This window comes from Pseudoliparis swirei, chromosome 9 (assembly GCF_029220125.1).
Source record: "Pseudoliparis swirei isolate HS2019 ecotype Mariana Trench chromosome 9, NWPU_hadal_v1, whole genome shotgun sequence".
In the NCBI taxonomy this organism is placed as follows: Eukaryota; Metazoa; Chordata; class Actinopteri; order Perciformes; family Liparidae; genus Pseudoliparis; species Pseudoliparis swirei.
In genome coordinates this window covers 23,133,529-23,152,857 of record NC_079396.1, presented here as the reverse complement: position 1 = coordinate 23,152,857, position 19,329 = coordinate 23,133,529, and the positions used below count along the sequence as shown (strand labels likewise).

Genomic DNA, 19,329 nt, shown 5'->3' with positions numbered 1-19,329 from the left:
GAACAATGGCCGCAGGTGATATTTTACATTAAACGCTAATGTCTCCACTCTGCTTCATTTCAAAATAAAATATCGTTATTTTACTCCTTATAAAATAATATGCAGTGTTGTGAATCAGTTTCCCCAAGCTTATGACATGTTGCTGACGCATGAATGCATTTGTAATAATAAACTATCCTAGTATAGTTAAAGTATAAAATGCTTAGTTCCAATACTGTAAAATAAAAAATAAAAAACATGATTATTATACATCACACTATCTTTGCAAGAATCAGAATCAGAAGTGTTTATTGCCAGGTGCATTAAACATTCGAGGAATATAACAGAGCATAACAATAAACATAGAATATAGAGAGAATAAAACAATACAAAATATAATAAAAACAATAAACATAGTGCATTAATAGATACCTATTTATTTTAAAATAATAATGGCAAGTGTATTTTATTAAGAGAATAAAAGTATCCCAACAACGAACAGAAGCTTCTGAATTTGAATTGTATGCCGACTGGACTTTATAACTAATGAAATGAAATTGTGATTTTGTTTCAGTTAATCTTGTAATTTAACAGGAGCAAAAATAATCTGCCAAAAAGTACTCTTCAACAAAGGAATTTGTAGTAGCTTGGCCTCCATCCCACTCATGTAATTGTCATTACAATAAAAGACATATGGAAGAGAGACATAATTAAGCACTAACATGTAGAATCACGCAGTAGATAATAGAAAAAAAGGTGATATTCTCATTAATTGTGTAAAAAGTCAGAGTTCAAAGTAGGCTAAGATAAAATAATAAAGTACATCAACATTTTACTTCAGTACAACTCGATCAAAATCAGCTCCTTGGTGGCTGTGACGCCTGATGAAGGACTGAAGATTCAACTGAATGTTGTCGCCCCCTTCTGGTAAAACAGGAGCGTTGCAGGTAACTGTGGAAGATTAGTTTCAGTCCCCTGTGAGCATGATTTATTTTTGCTCTCCCCCCCCCCTTCCCTCTTTTTTTTGACATAACCAGTGTCTATCTCCACATGCTTGACCCATCATGAGCCTTTAAGAAGCCCAAAAAACAAATAATCAGGTAGTATTTGTGTGTTACTTAGGCCCCCCCACCATGTGCTTGTTTTTGTCTTACAATACTGCATTCAAATTGTTATATTTAATAGTAGAATGTTTACAAATATGTGATTATCGAATAAAGGAGTTTGTATTGTGATATAATATAACCTACCAAATATGGTAGCTAAAATTCATAAATAGCTTCAATAAATAAAATGATACCTACACATGAATGTGTCAGTCTTAAAACACATTTTGTCTGCAAGTTTAATTATACTACAAGTAAATAATGCTTGCAACAGTTTTTCAAACTCAAAAATACAGTGTTACTCTATTTATCAGTCCAGATTGTTTTATGTTGCATAGTTTTGGACATATGGGCCAGAGATGTCTGCCTTCTCTCGCATATACTTAGAGAATATAGCTTCCAGTGCTCAAAGCCCCCAAAATATCAATTAAAAAAACTCAACAGCACTGTCTCTTTCCAGAAATCATGACCTGTTTTTATTTCAAGATAATGCACATACCTTGTTCTGAGCAGTAAAGAAGTTTGAACCTCTAATAAATATAAACCAGTTCGATTTATTACCAGAAGCAGAAAGGTGCTGGCATTTTAATATGTGATTTAAAAAACAAAAACAAAACAGATTTAGGCACAAATATAGATGACAAAATCAGACGTAATACACATTTAAAAAAAGGTATATACTTTTATTGACCTCTTGCATTCTAAAATAATCAAACAAAGCATTTTTTATCAGCAGAATAACATAAAAGCCAGATCCAGGCTACTGTACTGATATTGTAGTTATGTTAAAACTCAAAGAAAGAAACAAACAAACAAAACCTGTACATTCTCTGTACAAAACATGTCATATCATTTCCAACTAGAAATGCACATCCAGTTGATGTGATTAATATTCAAGAGGCATTTAGTCACAATCCAGTAAAAAACACGACAATAAATGCATCTACTTTGAATGCAAGACAAACGAGAATATAATTAACTCAAATACCTCAGAGCATTTTCATATCAAGCTATGATCTCAATGTTCACATTACTTTGACTGTAGGTCTTTTTGAAATTTCAATAAGACATGGACAAACCCTTTCCTTGAGAAAAATACGTTCAGTGTTTATGCTGTAGTATTTCTGTTCAGGGTGACGATACGGAGACTTTTTGCAGGTCTAGTTTGACAGCCTTAGTCTGTCCTAAGGGGTTATGATTTTAGCCAGTGTCTAACTTGACTTGACAATGCTTTTGTTTCCATCGCTGTCCATACCTTCATTAGTTTTAGTTTCTACACATGTATCCTGTTCATCAGTTTTATTGCCCACTTCCTTTTTTTGTTCTCCATCCTCTTTCTTTTCATTTGCCGGTGTGCTTATATTACCAGCAGGACTTTTCTCCTGCCCTTTGATCAACTCTCGTTCTCGACTCACTGATCTACCTCGACTCCACGTTCCGTCGGCTGGGTGACCTATTTTTTTCCGTTTTGGGCTAGGGACATCAGGAATGTTGATCATATGATGCGTAAAGCGTATGAGACCTTCTGTTGGAGTGGGAAGCAAGGCAGCTCTGGGTCTTTGGGGTTTTACTGCATGCTGCTTTTGTAGATTGTCAAAACTGGCGCATGAATTTCCTCCTCTGCTTTGAGTTGGACCTAAGGGTCCAATGTATGTTGCAGAATGTGGATCCCTAGGGCCTTGAGAACTGTCAAGATGAGGACTATTGGAATGAGGTGATGATGTCATGTCTGGTCCTCTGCTATCACATCTTGGGCCCCTTATATGTGACCCTTGAATGTCATCCTTCATAGCTGGCTCAAACCCTGAGCCCATATCTGGACCTCTCCTATCAGACCTAGGACCCTCAGTGTTTGTATCCCACCACTCAGGTCCATGTCTTATATTTGAACTTGCAGGGGCTCCCCTCATATCTATTTTAACAGGCCCTAGCCTTCTCATACCTGGACCTCTACTTCCCCTCCTAAAGTCATGATCAAATTCTTGTCTACCTGCTCTTGGGCTTTCTATGTCTACACCCTGCCTTTCAGATCTGAATTCCCCACAATCTGAAAACCCCTCATCAGTCCCTGGACCTTCAGTGTTTGAATCTCTGTTTTCAGGCCCCGAGCGTCTTGAATCTGGACCTCTGGGGCCTCTTCTATCAAGACCTTCCATTTCAAAATCGCTCCTGTTTGGGCATGAATTCATCAAATCTGGAGCTCCCCTGTAAGACCCCCTTCTCATAGTACCCCTGGAATCTGGCTGCATCCAGTCATTCCCAATATGCTCCTCTCTCATATCTGATCCTGGTTCTCCCATATTTGGACCTCTTCTATCACAGCCTTGATTACCTGGATCTCTTTCCACACTGAAAAATGGTCCACGCCCCCTTCTATTTGGTCCAGAACCCCCTCTTTCTGTTCCTCTCCTTCCATTTCCAGGTCCTCCCCTACCAGGCCCTGGGTAGACTATATCTTGGTCACCTTGGACAGGCCCTGGGCCGCGGCAAACAGGACCACTCCAATCATCTCCTGGACCTCTCAACGACCCTGGAAATGGCATAGGGGGTCTTTTCGGTATGAACCTTGGCCCCCTACTTTCAGGGCCTTGCCATTCCCCACAAGGACCTTGCCTACTATCTTCTTGAACCTGCTCACCTAAATCTTCTTGGATGGGGCCTGGATCTCTGTTGCCATGTATATTCCAATCATTTCCTACAGACTGCATATTGGTCCCTCTTCCATCGGACCATTGCTCTTCTGGGTCTGTTCCTCTTCTATCAAGGGCAGATAACCTGAAGTCTGGCTCTTTCCATCCGTCTCCTTGATTTAGATTGCTTATATCTGGCTGTGGTCTTCTAATGCCTCCCCTTTTAGGCCTTGAACCCCTCAAGTGTCGTACTGTTCTATCAACTCCTTGGCCCTCAATATCATGGCTCTCTTGGATGGGTTCTGACCCACTAAAGTCAGCCCTCTCCCAGTCATCTCTTCTGGGTCTTATACCTTTCTGTCTGATGCCTGGGCCTCCAAAGTCTGGACCATCAGACCTTCTGCATTCTGGTCCAATGCTCTCCATGTCCGGACCTCTTCTTTCAGGCCCAGGCTCCCTAAATCCTGAGCCTACAGGTTCTTGTTTGCCAGGCCCAGGACCATCAATGTCTCGACCTCTACTTTCACAACTCAGTTCTCTACAATCTGGACCTCTTGGACGTTTCCTTGCAGGCCCTGGGCCCTCCAAAACAGTTCTTTCAGGCCTTGCACCCCTGATAGGTGGACCTCGCCAATCAGATTCTGGACTCTCCATATTTGGAGGTCTTCTTCTTGGCTCAGGCCCTCTGAAATGTGGACCTTCTGGACCTCTCCTGTCAGCTCCTGATCCCTCTCTGTTTGGATCTGAATACTGAAGCCCTGGTCTCATGTCTGGACCTCCTGGGACTCTCCTGTTGGGCCCTAGACCATCAATACTGGAACCTGGTCCTTCTGGCCTTGGTCCCCCGATAACAGGACCTCTCCTGTCAGGCCTTTGGCCCTCAATATTTGGTTGTCCACTTTCTGGCCTGAGACCTCTAATGTGTGGTCCTCTCTGTCCTCTACCATCAGGCCCTGGGCCTTCTATGCCTGGACCAGTTCTTTCAGGCCCCATTCCAGTAAAGTCAGTCCCTGGACTTCTCACATATGGTCCCTTCATGTCAGCACCATGTATATCAGGGATTTGATCTCCTGGACCTCGCCTGTCAGGTCTTTGTACCTTCAAAGAGGGAACTCTACTTTCACACCCAGGCCCTCTAAATTCTGGACCTCCTGGTCCTCTTCTGTCAGGCCCTAGTCCATCGATAGCTAGATCTTTCCGGTCATGCCTTGGTCCCTGGAAACCAGGACCTCCTGGTCCTCTCCTTTCTGGTTCTTGGTTGTCCATAGTGTGACCCCTCTTTTCATGTCCTGGCCCACTAAAATCTGGAACTTCTGGTTCTCTCCTGGCAGGCCAGTGGCCACCAATGGTAGGACCTTCTCCATCTGGTCCTGGTCCCCTAAAATGTGGATCTCCTGGTCCTCTTCTGTTAGGTCTTGGGGCCTCAACAGAAGGACCTCTCCTTTCAAGTCCTGGTCCTCTGAAATCTGGACAGCCAGATCCTCTACTATCAGGCCCAGGGCGCTCTTTGGATAAACTTCTCCTCTCGGGCCTCAAACCTCTGAAATCTGGACTTATAGGTCCTCTCCAGTCAGGCTCAGGACCCTCCATTGCTGGACCTCTCCTCTCAGGATCTGGTCCCCTGAAATCTGGACCTCCATGTCCTCTCCTGTCAGGCCCAGAACCTTCCATAGCTGGACCTCTTGCAGGTCCGGTTCCTCTGAGATCTGGACCTCCAGGTCTTCTCCTGTCAGGCCCAGCACCCTCCATAGCTTGACATTTCTTTTCAGGTCCTGGTCCTCTGAAATCTGGACCACCAGGTCCTTTGTGGTCAGGCCCACTACCCTCCATTGATAAGCCTCTACTTTCAGGACCTCCCCTCTCAAGCCCTGGGCCCCTGGCATCTGGACCTTCAGATCCTCTCTTCTCAGGCCCTGGTCCCCTTAAATCCTGACCTCCAGGTGGTCTTCTGACAGGCCAAGGACCCTCCAAATTCAAGCCTCCACTTTCAGGCCCTAGACCCTGGGAATCTGGACCTCCAGGTCCTCTCCTGTCAGGCCTAGGACCCTCCATGGATAAGCCTCTGCTTTCAGGCCCTGGTACCCTGAAATCTATACCTCCACATCCTCTCCAGTCAGGCCCAATACCCTCCATAGAATTACCTCTGCTGTCAGGGCCCAGTCCCCTGAAATCTGGAACTCCAGGTACTCTCCTGTCAGGACCAGGACCCTCAATAGATAAACATCTTGTTTTAGGTCCCAGTTCACTGAAATCTGGACTGGGAACAGGACCCTCCATAGCTGGACCTCTCCTTTCAGGCCCTGGGCCAACCATATCAGGTCCTCTCCTTTCAGGCCATGATCTATTGAAATCTGGACCTGCCAGTCCACTCATATCTAGTCCTTGATCCCCTATAGCTGGACATTGTCTTTCAGGTCCTAGTCCTCTGGAATGTGGACCACCAAGCCCTGTCCTTTCAAGTCCTGGTCCCAAAAAGGTTGTACCCCCTGGTCCTAACATATCAGGTCCTAAATTGCCCCTAGTTGGACCGCTACTTTCAGGCACTTGAACCACCATGACATCTGCACCTCCTGGTCTCTTGTCATGCCTGAGGTCCTCCGTGTTTGGTCCATTCATTTCAGACTCTGGTTCTTTCATGTCTTGGTCTCTAGCACCTCTTCTGTCAGGTCCCTGGCCCTCCACGTCTTTACCTTTTCTAGCAGGCTGATGCATTCTCAGTTCATTTTGAAATTGTCCTCCTCTGACTGAACCTGATCCTCTTTTATCTGGCCCTCTCCAGTCATCTCTTATGTCTGATCCTGGGCCACTCCAATCTGGACCCCTCATATGTGGAGCCAGGCATTTATTTAGATTTCTCTGGCCCCTCATATCAGGGCCAACAACACCTGGTCCTGGACCTCTCCAATCTGGATTTGCAATGTTTGGAAAGCCATCACCCCTCGTATCTGAGCCACACAGACTTCCCATATCTTGACCAGGCCGCATATAACTGCTTTCTGGCCTACTTAATTCATGCATAGTTTCTGATTCTCTCTGGTCTGTGCCATGCCCACTCCTTTCAGCCCAAATATCAGGCTGTGGTGCCATGATGTGTTCTCCAGGCCCGTTATGGTCTTGTTCACCACTTTCAGATTTTATGTTTGGCCCTGGTTCTCTAATGGGTACATCTTGCCCTCTTTGTAGGCCGCACCTTTCATCTGTCACTGCTCTTGGAACTCTACTCTCTGAGACTGTAGTTGCATTTGAATCTAATCCCCTCTCTCGAACACCACCCGTCCTGCTCACGTCGGCATCTCTTCCATGAGCCTGAAAACACATTTTTGAAGGGTCCCTCACATCTAAAGCTGGACTGCCATCATGCCTAGATTGCCTTTGAGCTCTTCCCGACCCCCTAAAAGATGGACCTGGTCTCCTTATATCTGGACTTGGATCTCGAACACCACCAGCCCTCATAGCAGATCTCATACCTGCAGTATGTGGATTTTCACCACTATCTTTTTGGCCGCAACCTTTTCCTATAATATCTGGAGCTCTAGCTTCTATCTGTGTGACAGCTGCTAAACTAAATTGTCTTCTCATTTCTGTATCACTGTGTCTCATATCAGGGCCTAGGCCTTTAACTTCTGGCTTCACACATTGTATACTAGACGGGTTTTGTGTGTGTGATCCATGACTCCAAATGTTGGGACTTATTCCTTGCATGCCTGGATCTCTCATATCAGGCCCTGGGAATCCTATTTCTGTCTCTCTCCGATTTATCTGTGGACCCCTATGTCCAATTTCTGGACCACTCATACCCGGTCCTAGATGTTTTTGCACAGAGTCTATTTCAGTTCCTGAACCCTGAACATCTGTGCCTGTAGGTTGATTTGAAACTCCTTCCCTTTGACCGAGTACATTCTGATGCTTTAAGTCTGGAATACCCCTGTCTATCTGTTTGTCTGCCTCATCTGGGCATTTCAGATTTAGCACTCTCAAACCAATACCACTAACATTTGATATTGGACCTCCATCAGAAGACCACAGCATATTGGACATTGTTGTTTGACCTCCAATAGGCAAATCAATATTTTCAACTTTAACATGTTGCGTCGAGACGCTGGAACTTGTCAAAGGATCTCTGATTTCCTCAATTTTTACATCGATACTATTTTCTATGGTGCTAGGTTTCACAAATTGTGGCTCTGGATCAGGGCTCTGAGGAGAATCTCGAATGGGTGGATCAATTTCTCTTAGAGGAATTGGGCTTTCCATGTTGCTCATAAATAGAGTCCCCTGTTGAGAGGGTTTATCCATGTGTGTAGAAGATCCACTGACTGACGTTTTGTTAGGCTCCTGGGGTTGTGGTGGTTCTGAAGTTTCAAGCTTCACATTGTGACGAAGTTCATGTGAAAAGGGGGGAAATCCTTTAACAGTGTTCTCGACTAGATTACTTTTATGTCCATCAGGTTCATATTTAATAGGAATCAAGGTAAACGATGATTTGTTGCTCTCTGCAAGTTGTCCAACCACAGAGTCTGAAGAGTCTGGAGCATTAAATAAAACATTTGAAGCAGTTGATTTCTCAAGGACTTGTGGGGAAATTCCCCTGCTCTGCTTTGGTGAAAGGGACCCTGAATCTTTTATTCTCTGAGATGATGGGGATCTTTTACGCCCATGAGAATGTCGGTGTGCAGTATGCTCTTTACGGTGCCGACCCTGGCGTTCAGATTGGTCTCTAGTTCGATGGCTTGATCTCTCCCTTTCACTTCTTCTGTGTCTTTCCCTTTCCCTACGTCTCCGGGAATGTGAAGGAGAACGCTGTTGAGATCTTCTTGAAGGACTGCTATGGCGTTCTCTTTCGCGATGACTTCGCTTCTTTGGCGATATTTTTTGCTTTCTGCTGTGGTGTGGATTGGGAGTGCCCTTGCGGCCGGAACTATGTCCTGTTCTAAACAAAGATGAATCACAAGTCTTTAAACTGCCTCCTTGAAATACATCATCTTGCATTTCATTAAAAAGTGTTTCGTCCTCAGGATCATAAGCTACATCAGAATCTTCAATCTCTCCAGCAGAGAAATAATTGTCATTTTGCTTCACATTGTCCTGCGTTTCATCTTGCTCTGGAACGGTATCTGTATCATTTTCTAAATTTGGGGTGGCTGGTAAGTCTTCAAGCTTAACAGTTTCTGATTCCACATTTGAAATTTCCACAATGTCTGTAAGGTTGCTGGTCTTGTCTGTTGAGCCTGACAGTTGACTAAGAGGCAACGATTTATGTGGGGGAGACATCAGGGAATCAGACACAGAAAAGTGAGCCATGAACATACCCACAGCCTCTCTTTGTTGACGTAGTGCTTCTTCCTGCTCCTTCAACTGCCGTTTTTGCTCTTCAATCTGCTTATTGAGCTCTTCAAGCATCCGCTGTTGTTCTGTTAGTGTTGCAGCTGAGACAACCACAGTGCCTGTAGGAATGTTCTGAATTACTCCCGCTGGGGTGGAGGTTTGTGCTAGAGCTGGCGTTACAATCTGGGTAGAAATTGTGGTGAGGGATGATGGTGAATCTGACATTTGAGTTGAAACAGATGGCTTTGCTACATCACTTTGAATATCTTCAAAGATGGTCTCGTCCTCTGGATCATAGGCCACACCATCATCTACAAAGCCGGATATTGCAGGGTCATCTGCCTTAATTATTGCTATCCTCTTCGGGGCAACCAGTCCATATCCCATTGCTGGATCATACTCCTCTTCTGGGTCATAAGGCCGGTCAAATTCATTTTCTTCTACCAATTTTTTGACTTTGGATTTCTGTCCATACTGTTGGACAATTGGATCCACCATCGACCGAGACACCTGAGAAAACACTGGGCCCTTCTTCAGACTAACAGTTGGTGTTGTTGCCGTAGTAATTCTGTCAGAAGAGACAGCAGAGTCAGTTTGCTTGCCGAACAAACTCTTTAAGATAGTCTGCAGCGGTGTCTTATTACTGGATGTTGTTGTGGGATTCTTGTCAGAGATGGTGGACTGAGTGGCAGCAACAGCAGCTGAGGTAGAAACAGGAGGGTGTGTTCTAATATAAGTCAAATTCGGTGGCATGGTCACTGAGCCGGAAGAGTCTGATGGCGAACCAGGGCAAGGTGGTGTGCCAGGAGGTGTGGTGCTCGTAAGAGTCTCTGGATTGTATGGTTGAAATATTTCCAATTTGTCAGAACCATAGAGGACTGGGGGTTTTGGAATCCACATCGGGTCTTTGGACGTCTTAACTTTAGGTCTCTTCTCTTCAATTTCCTGAGGCAAGCTTCCTGGACGTTTTGCCTTCTGGATGACTACCAGACCCAGGAGAAGATTGGGCCTGTTTTTTTCAAGCCCTGTAAAATAAATGAAAACATTAATAATTAGAAAAAGTCTGAATCAAACACTGACAAATTGATTGATTGCCATGTATTGTCATAAAGGTTAGATCATTATTTAGATTCATAAAGTATACAAGTGTTTTTATTAGGGCTGGGACATCTAATTGATTTATCAATCATTCGGACAAACCTTAAATATAAAGATTTAACTTAAATATGTATTCAGTGTTTCCATTATATATTGTTGTACTCTTTTCTTAGAAGTAAAGAAATTGGCATCTGATAAAAACCTGATAAAAATAGTTCTCAAGACCTTGTAGTGGTTCAGACAACAGTGCTTAAACCTATGTGGCCCAGAACTGTGCCTGCTGACAACGGTCTATAGAATAACCAAATACTGATAAAATATTGGCATATTAATCAAAGTATTTATTTTCGTAGAAGATAATAGGTTACTTTATCATAAGAGATGAAATTGAGCTTTAGTATTTACTATGGATAACATTTGTTTATTTGATTATAGTAGATAAAACACCTCTCGCATCTTCCTCCCTCACTCTGACCCCTTAAACAAAATCCAAATGATCAAAACGGAAAAAATATTAATTTGGTCAGATTTTGCAGCTTGAGTGAGTAAGTGGTTATTCCTGCACCTTGGAGGTGTTGCCATAGATACTCGCCCAGACCCAACAATGCATACACTGATCATAAAAGACTATTAGCGGTCGTAAAATCATTAGCATACCTGGTCCATCAAAAGGTTGTAGCATTAACGGGATTGACTCCTTTGCACTGAGTGGAACAAGGTATATATCCTTGATGGACCGGTTGCCATCGGCGACCACACCAAAACGTCCTCTGCTGCTGAAATAGGAGAACAGGGAGACGTAGGCCACCTCTTCCTCCTCTGTTGCAGGGTGAAAACGGATCACACATAACTCCTAATAAGCAAAGAATAAAAAAAGAAGATGTCAAACATTATTAGATATTAAATATTATTGTTCAAGATACCTAAATAAATACTAAATCTACTACTTGCCTTTGTAGGAGAGCTCTTTAGTTTTGCAACGTACTCCCATACTGTTTGAGGCAGGATTCGTCCTCCAATTTGTATGTTATCAGGTAGATCCTACACATAAGAGAAAGAACATTTTCATATGAATTCAATGACAATTCTCTTTGATAGAATAAAAGTTATTATTGTGCGGTGCTATATACCATTTTGAGATTTTCAGCAGGTCCTGAAATCAGATATCCCTTGGTGACAAACTTGGCCACAGAGAGCATGTTTAGGAAGCCTTTCCACACGATGTCTTGCTTGGCTAAGAACTGAGAAGTTTCAGCATCAACTGGAGATTCAGAGATCACAGTCCTGAGACACAAAACACAACCGCACAATGACAATCATATCCACACTGTATGCACAAATGTCTACCTCCTAAAACAGAATCACAAAAGAGTACAGTTCTTCATCTACCTTGAGGATGTGCCATAGAGCCTGGAATCCACAGAGGAAGATGGTTTCATTAAGATAGATTTAGGTAATGATTTCGTTGGTGGCGGAGAGGGGGCTGGTGCTAAAGAAGATGCAGAGATCGTCTCTTTGAGAGGAGCATAAGGGACTGATTGCGTATGAGTGGTATTACTTGGACTCGTGTTGCAACTAGAAAAAGCAGAGAACCTGCTTGCTGCAGTGCGGGGGTCACGCCTTGTGATAGTTACCGTGGAGACGGCAGGGATCACAACGGGTGTGTATGCTCTCTTTCGTGTAGGAGTTTTAAACGTGTCTGGAGTTGGGGATGTCGGCGATTCCATGACAGGGGAAGCCGGAGAGTCTAAAGTAGGGGAGGCTGGAGAGTCCATTATTGGGGAAGCAGGGGATTCCACGATAGTTAATGCTGGAGTGTCAATAATAAGACGGGACGAAGGGTCAATTAGGGATGACGTCGGCGAATCCATGTCAGGTGAATGAGGTGGCGCACGCAGAGGGGAGGCATCTCCTGCAGTCTTTCTCCAAGGGGGTTCATAATTATCTCTCGTTTCAGAAACCTTGGGTTTTTTCTTTGCGGGTTCCACTTCTTCCCCAACTAGCTTTTGGCCTTTGGGAAGAAATAAGAATCTTAAAAAAAAATTAAGTGTAACAATAGGTGGCAACTGGATAATAACGTCTATTGCACAGCTACCGTAAAACATTTTTGAAATGTACCTGTGCATATCTTGCATTTCAGGTCAAAGAGGTGAGCTTTGTGCTCCGAAGTTGTGTCCTTCAGCATACAGGTGAGAATATCTGGGAGAGCACTTCTCTGGCTTGGTTGGCTTGTTCTGGTCTTGAGCGCAGGAGCAGGAAGACTTTTCTTTTGTTCCTGGAAAGCAACCTATACAGACACACACACACACACACACACACACACACACACACACACACAATCAGAATTAACCTACAATGATCTCATAACATCCATGGCTTTTCATGGGAGATATTTTACAATTGAATGCAAATGAGAAAAGTACCCACCGTGCTCCTATTGGGTCTAGCGGGATTCAAACTGGGCAAATCAACCTTCACGGCTTCAGGCTTCTGCTGCAAACCTGTCGCTTTAGCAGCAGCGTCCTTAACCTATCAACATGATGGAAGAAGATAATCAACTCACTGCTTCAACCTTCAACTTCAAGCCTTGTATCCTTGTATTTGTGTCTTGGCAGTTGTGTTTTATATCTAATACACTTTACCTCTGTTGTTTCTTTCACACTTGGCTCTGATGCTTTGGTAGCCTGCATATCCTTCTGGCTCATCCGAGCCAGTCTGAAAGGACTGATCTCTCCACGTACCACCCGACACAACAAACCCTAGAGAGAACCCATGACTGGACTGTCAGTTTGCTTAGAACATGCATTAACTATGGGATTACCGAGAGAACATCTCTATACAATTTCGATGTAGCATTTACATGTTAAGTAACTTCAAACAAACCTTGTTTCTTGGGTCCTTCAGGTTGAACATTATAGTTCTGTACTTGTTCATGTATTTGCTGTCGGTGTTGCGAAATATGTCGAACATCTCCATCTCGATGCTCGCGACAAGCTTTGCAACTTCACTCTCAGACATCTCCAAATCGTCACAATCACACAACCTTGACAAACAAAAAGGCAGGTCGTCGATTAATCACTGCTCTTGTGAATTGAGATGCAATTTTTACACTTTGATTGTTGTATGAGTGCAAATGCAAATATCCCTGGAGTCAATCATGTCAGGAAAACAGTTTTGTGAAAGAAAATAGTGCTATTTATTTCTTAGCCATTTTCAACCATGAAATGCTGATTTTCTTTGACATTTTTTCACATGGCTCATTACATTAGGATCATCTTCTAGTTTATCGCTGTGCATTTACTCTTTAAAACTATTGGAATTCCCTATTTTGACTGCTAGCATCAATTTAACTATTCACAGTGCTCATTTTGAACATATAAATCAGATCCGTCGAGAGAGTGCAATAAGTGTAAAACAAAAGACTTTCACCTTTTGACCAGGATGCTGGAGAGGGAACGCTGGATGCTCTGTCGGACCTGGTTATTGGGCTGAGAGGGTCTGGAGGAGGGAGCGCTGGGTGCCGGTGGCACCAGCAGATTTCTGGTTTCGTTCAGCAGCGCGGGGGCCGAGGAAGGCTTCTGGCCTGATGCCGAGGCCGACGCGTGGCTGGACGGAGGCTGGGGTGCAGGCTGCCTCTTTGGGATGATGTACGTGGTTTTACTCACCATAAGAGCGCCGGTTTCATGATGTCTTGGAGCTGAGGTGGAGGCGGATGGAGTCGGTATAGATTTTGCTGCTTTGGGTGGTATCGCAAGATCCGATTCTGCAGATTGCTGCTCGGGCACACCACTGTTGATTGGCTCCTTTCCTTGAGAGTGGCTCTGTGGTCCCGGCATGCATCCGGACTCAGATGCAGGCTGGGAGGCGGGAGCAGCGTCTTTTGAGGCGTCTTCTAGAGGTGGTTTTGATGGCGTAACTGCCACACAGTCAGCCTCTTCCTCTTTAGCGTCCTTAATAGCTGTTAGGAAAAAAAGAACAGATATAAACATGAATCTAATAAGTGTGGCATAAACCAACATGTCACAACTCATGCAAATCAGTTGAAAGTTAAAATATTTCCCCTGCCGATAATGAAGCAGGACTGACACATAACCCTCCATGGCAACGGCTGAAAGGTGGGCGGGTTTAGAAAGTAGCGCTCCACACAAACCTTTCCTTGTCGCCCATAGTTGTAAATTGATGGATGGTTGAACATGCTTGGTATTGCCTTGTGCAAGCACACATATTTTGTTTTACAGTAAGAAAAAGTGATCGGGGTGAAAAATTAAAATACGAAGAACCTTCATCGTAATAAATTATTCTGCATATTTGGTTAAACAGGTACACTGGGGGAGTTTAAAAATCTTAATTAATCTTGAAATTAAACGTTTGTCCGTATCAAAAAAGTTGAGGGAACAGGCCCTGTATTTGGAATTATGATCAGCTGAGATATACACAACATGCTGCAAACATATAGAGTTTAGATAAATCACTGATCAATGAACTAATGCCTATTATTACTTTGTATTATAACACTTTCACTTCAATGAAACATGGCTGTTTTTTTCTTGTCAAGTTTCATAATGTTCTCTGGTTTCTAAAACAATAAAACTTGCATTAAGCACATATTGATTACTCGGTTTATAATGTACTTATCAGTCAGTCAACATAACCTTTTAACAAGAGAAGTAATACTGGTGTGACTTCCAGTTCTTTCCTGAATAATTAAATGACTACTTATTTTTAATATATAATGTTGAGTAAATGTGGCCTTCAACACATTAAAGATATTTTCAGAATTTTCCATTCGTAATAATACTGTGTCCTTGTAATCAGATGGATTAAACATGCTCTAAATGGTACAATAACTAATTTATTTTGAGGGCACATACTCATATTAAGTTTTTTACAAATTTACTTTAAATGCATTGAAGACTCAACACACTGGATTTACACACAACAAATACTTCAAAGCAACATTTGGCTTCACGTCTTATGTTATCAGATTAATGTTATGTTTATTTGAAGAAAGAAAAAAAGTCAAAAGCTCGAGTCAAGACACAGAAGCATAATTTCCCGCTCACTAAATCCTTTGATGCCTATTTGCTATTTGAGATGCTGATCAATGAGTTGTGTGTGTGTTTGTACCGATTCTGGGATATTTATTCATATGTGTGTGACTGCCACTTGTTTGGTCACCTAAGGGAAATCTATGAGAACCTGAGAACTACACTTAGATCAAATTAAAATTCTACATTTTTTTTTTTTTTTTAATCTAAACTTTATTTAAGGTTAAGCATCTTTTACATCCCTTTTTGTCATTATGAAATAGAATTAGCTGGAGGTGTGTTTTCAATCAAAGAAATGCATGCTTGACCTTACAATGGCTAAAATACTTCCAAGTCCCCAAACAGTTTTCATTGAAGAGTTTCATAGGTTCATAGTTATAATTTAAAATTCTCATTCCATGTGGAACGATCTCAGGGAGCAACACGTTTACAATGAAGACACAGACATGTGGTTTGGACAGCGGCGAAAATACACCAGGGCAAAAGGCAGAACTGCCCCTAAGAAATATAATGTTGCCCCTGATCTCACTAGGAGGGGCAAAAAATGCCCCCATAATTTCCTCTGATAATTTAATAGCGCTTTGTTGTGTGTGCCATATCTGTATTGCCTGATCTAGGTAGGTACACACCAAATAAATCAATAAATATCATTTTTAATTATTAAAAAAACAGAGAAATAAGTTATAATTGTTAATAGTTAATAAATAAGAATACAATTGAATATGATTGTCTGATTTATGTTTTCTGTTTTAAAAAATCTCAGAAATTATTGCCATTTTTATGACAATTGCTCATATACTGTAAGCCTAAATAAGTATATTTATAATTTTTGAACAAAGGTTAAATGTTATTTCACAAATTTCAAAAAGTGTCCCCAATTTATTTTTAAATGCACCTGGATTTCAGTCAGTGGGGGCAAAAATGGCCCCCAAAAAAGATGTAAATTTCCTACCCTGGGTTTGGACTCTTTCTAAACATTGTTGGCCTGACGTGACGGAGGATTTCAATGATGAGCATTTAAAATATGATCACTGAGGCACAAGCGGTAAATTACGTAACGGTACTTTACAAGCTGTGAATGCACTTCCCATTGATTACACATTTGAATATTATCCAGTTAAAAGGGGGAATAACACCGTTTCACCATATAGATAATCAGGTGTATTTTGATACATTTAAGGTTTTGAAATCTTCAATGTCAAGTAAGCAAAGTCCTACCGGAGATACTTAGAATTAGATCTGTTTTCACTGGACAACCTAATGAGTAAGTCAGCTGACTTTAAGCAATGCAGCTGTGCAACCACACAAGCCCTGCAGAGCTTGTGTGGTATGGATTGGAACCCTCGTCCATCACGCCATCAAGTGGTTTAGGATTTACGGTCAGCAGATGGAAGGCGGCTTTAGAAAAAAGCCAGCGAGGAGAGGACGAACACGGCAGGGTGAGATAGATTTGGTCCTTCTATATTTATCCTATTAACTTCATCCTGTGCATTCGATCCACCAGAACCCATTTAGGAGCAGTGAGAGGTCACAGGGCAACACCTGGAGAGGGAGATCACGTGGAGTGGTGTTACTGATAATCAGAGCACGCCCCCAAAAAACCACAACACAGACACAGGGAGAACCTGAGCGTCGAGTTGTGAGCTCACGAGATGCAGCGAGTCAACGTCGAGCCTCGTGGCGATGCCGTGGGAGAGTCCCGCCGGCGGTGAGCGGCTCGCACTCCAAACCGTCTTTCAACGAGGTCGCTCAGATGAGACGCATCCTTTTACAGATTTTGAAAACAGAAAGCGAGTGAATGTTTCTGGTGGTGAGGATCGTCTGTCGACACTTCCCTTGCTGCTGCCTTTAGACGCCGACAGGCAGGGAGACAAACTATGAATGAATGGGAAACTGAATAAATCAAGTCGTGCAAGGAGGAAGCAAAAATATTCAAGTTAGTCACTTTCTGTCTGTGGGAGGAAAAGAAAGAATGAAGTCTTTATTTTTTTCATGACTAAGCTATTGTGTGTGTGTGTGTGAAAATGAATAGACATGTCACGTGAAGAAGCAACAAGAGCATTTGTCTCGTCTGGTTTCAAGGTATGAAGCATTCTTTTCCAAACTACCATGTGAATTATGGAAAATCTCGACTAAATTAAGATTTAGATCACCCCAACAAGTCAAAATAAATCATTTATATTATTGCAGTCCACACACACTGACATGCACTTCATTATTTCTGGTATTCTTGATGAAAGTTCCTTGAAAGTAGAAGTTTCCTTTGCCTTTATCTCTGTCACTCTAATCTTCTCGGTCACTTCATTCAAAACTAGAATGGGCACTCGGTAGAGCGCATACCTTCGCATATCACAAGATTGGGCATTGAATTATGAAAATGTTGGCATTAGTTGCATGCCAATTGGATACAAATTGATCGTGCTATGGTAAAAAGAAGATGTTGACCTTTTCATGACCTTGACCTTTGACCCGATCGATCACAAAATCTAATGAAATGGTCCCCGGATAATAACCAATCATCCCAACAAATTTCATGCGATTCGGTTTAATACTTTTTTACTTATGCGAATAACACGCATACAAATAAATAAATAAATGAATACACGGCGATCAAAACATAACCTTCCGCATTTTCAATGCGAAGGTAACAATCTTTCTTGGACGCCGTTCTTTACATATTACATTGACTGACGTTGCAGCCGACCTACTACTGTACAGCGCACCATCTCCTAACCACCACCACCACCCCAACCCCCATGAGATCCAGGAGATTCAACTGAGAGTTTCCATCAACCACCTGCTGGTTGTATTTTACCACCGGCTGCGTCTCGACTCCGGGGGATTCTGTCCTATCGCTGACCTTCATATCTATAATATGAGTAATGATGGGTCTGTCCGTCAACACCCTTCTGTTACTAACCTCAATAAATATGGTTATACACTTCCAACTGAAACTACATTCACATATCACTGCTGTTTTCTTGTTTTGCCAGGAGCTACACATCCAACGAATCACATTATGGCTTAAAAACAGAGCAGCATTACTAATTAGTGTTGTATTTAGAGATCGACTAAAATCATCCCGAAACCAACTCATTTTTATCGAAGTGCCGTCTTCTTATCTCGTGTTTGAGACAAAAATAACTCATAATGTCCCCACTGTGAAGCCAGTGATATAAAAATGTTCCCACTTTACTTTGTTCTCTTACATTTTAAAATAGGAAGACGTTCCTCGTGACGACCGTAGGTACTTGGCCTGGTTTCAGACCTCTGGATCTCATCTCAGATGTGTTCAGCAAAACTTAACGGCAACTCAGTCTGCTTGTCAATAGATGTCAACAACAAATTTAAAAGACTGATTTGACTTTTATATGCTTCCCTTTGCACAATGCAACACTTGAATATATTTAATTTTACCGACTCAAACTCGCAAGTGGTTGTAATCATGGCTCTATACCGCTCGAGCTACTGTATGTATACACGTCATCATTTCTGAATGAACCATCAATAATCAATAACCTAGGTTGGCAGGCAAACTGAGTGGACCAATAAGAACTTCTTCTTTTTTCTACAGCTCATCAAAAGGTGCCATCTGGCTAGAATGTGTGTTTCAAATATATATTTTATAAATGAATACTTTTTTAACCGAATGTAAAGCGTTTCCATGGTTGACGTTATGTCAAAGACATCAGTGTTGTGCTGCATATATATCTACTAGAAAAAGAGCCCACTAACCAGCTAGCGCCTTCTTTTAGACTGTGAAGTAATATCTAACGTTAGCAAAGCAAAGCTTAGGGGCAAATAATGACCCAAAAAAAAAAAACTGGAAGAAAAAAAACTGAAAAATATTCAAAATGGCATTGAAATAGGAGTTTGATGAGGCGGTTTTCTTAATAAAACTGAGCAAAGCGAGCTCAAACATAAACACACTATAAAGCAAGTGTTTGTTAAGCTGTCATTTAGCAGTTGGCTTTTCTTTTTTAATAATTGATGACTGAAAATCCAGATTCAATGGATCCATTAGCAGACAGACTGAGGAGGTGAAGAGCCCCCCCCCCCCCCATTTGTTTTGGAGCATGAAGCTTGGTACACAGTAAAGCTCCATGTTTAATAATTCATGTTTCAGTGCTTGTGAAATGTTGC

General features: G+C 42.3%; 1 protein-coding gene across 1 annotated transcript in view; it reads right to left on the bottom strand.

Annotated features, from left to right (window-relative positions):
- Window positions 1-1,534: 1,534 nt before the first annotated feature.
- The window catches only part of si:ch73-181d5.4 (uncharacterized), a 31,170-nt gene continuing 13,375 nt past the window's right edge, over window positions 1,535-19,329 (bottom strand). The window contains exons 7-16 of the mRNA XM_056424130.1: window positions 13,568-14,096; window positions 13,022-13,181; window positions 12,781-12,897; window positions 12,566-12,667; window positions 12,257-12,425; window positions 11,528-12,149; window positions 11,269-11,422; window positions 11,090-11,179; window positions 10,796-10,991; window positions 1,535-10,065 (exon numbers count right to left, since the gene is read on the bottom strand). Coding sequence (XP_056280105.1) covers window positions 2,297-10,065; window positions 10,796-10,991; window positions 11,090-11,179; window positions 11,269-11,422; window positions 11,528-12,149; window positions 12,257-12,425; window positions 12,566-12,667; window positions 12,781-12,897; window positions 13,022-13,181; window positions 13,568-14,096 — 9,908 coding nt within the window. The 3' untranslated portion in view covers window positions 1,535-2,296. The remainder of the gene's footprint in view (window positions 10,066-10,795; window positions 10,992-11,089; window positions 11,180-11,268; window positions 11,423-11,527; window positions 12,150-12,256; window positions 12,426-12,565; window positions 12,668-12,780; window positions 12,898-13,021; window positions 13,182-13,567; window positions 14,097-19,329) is intronic.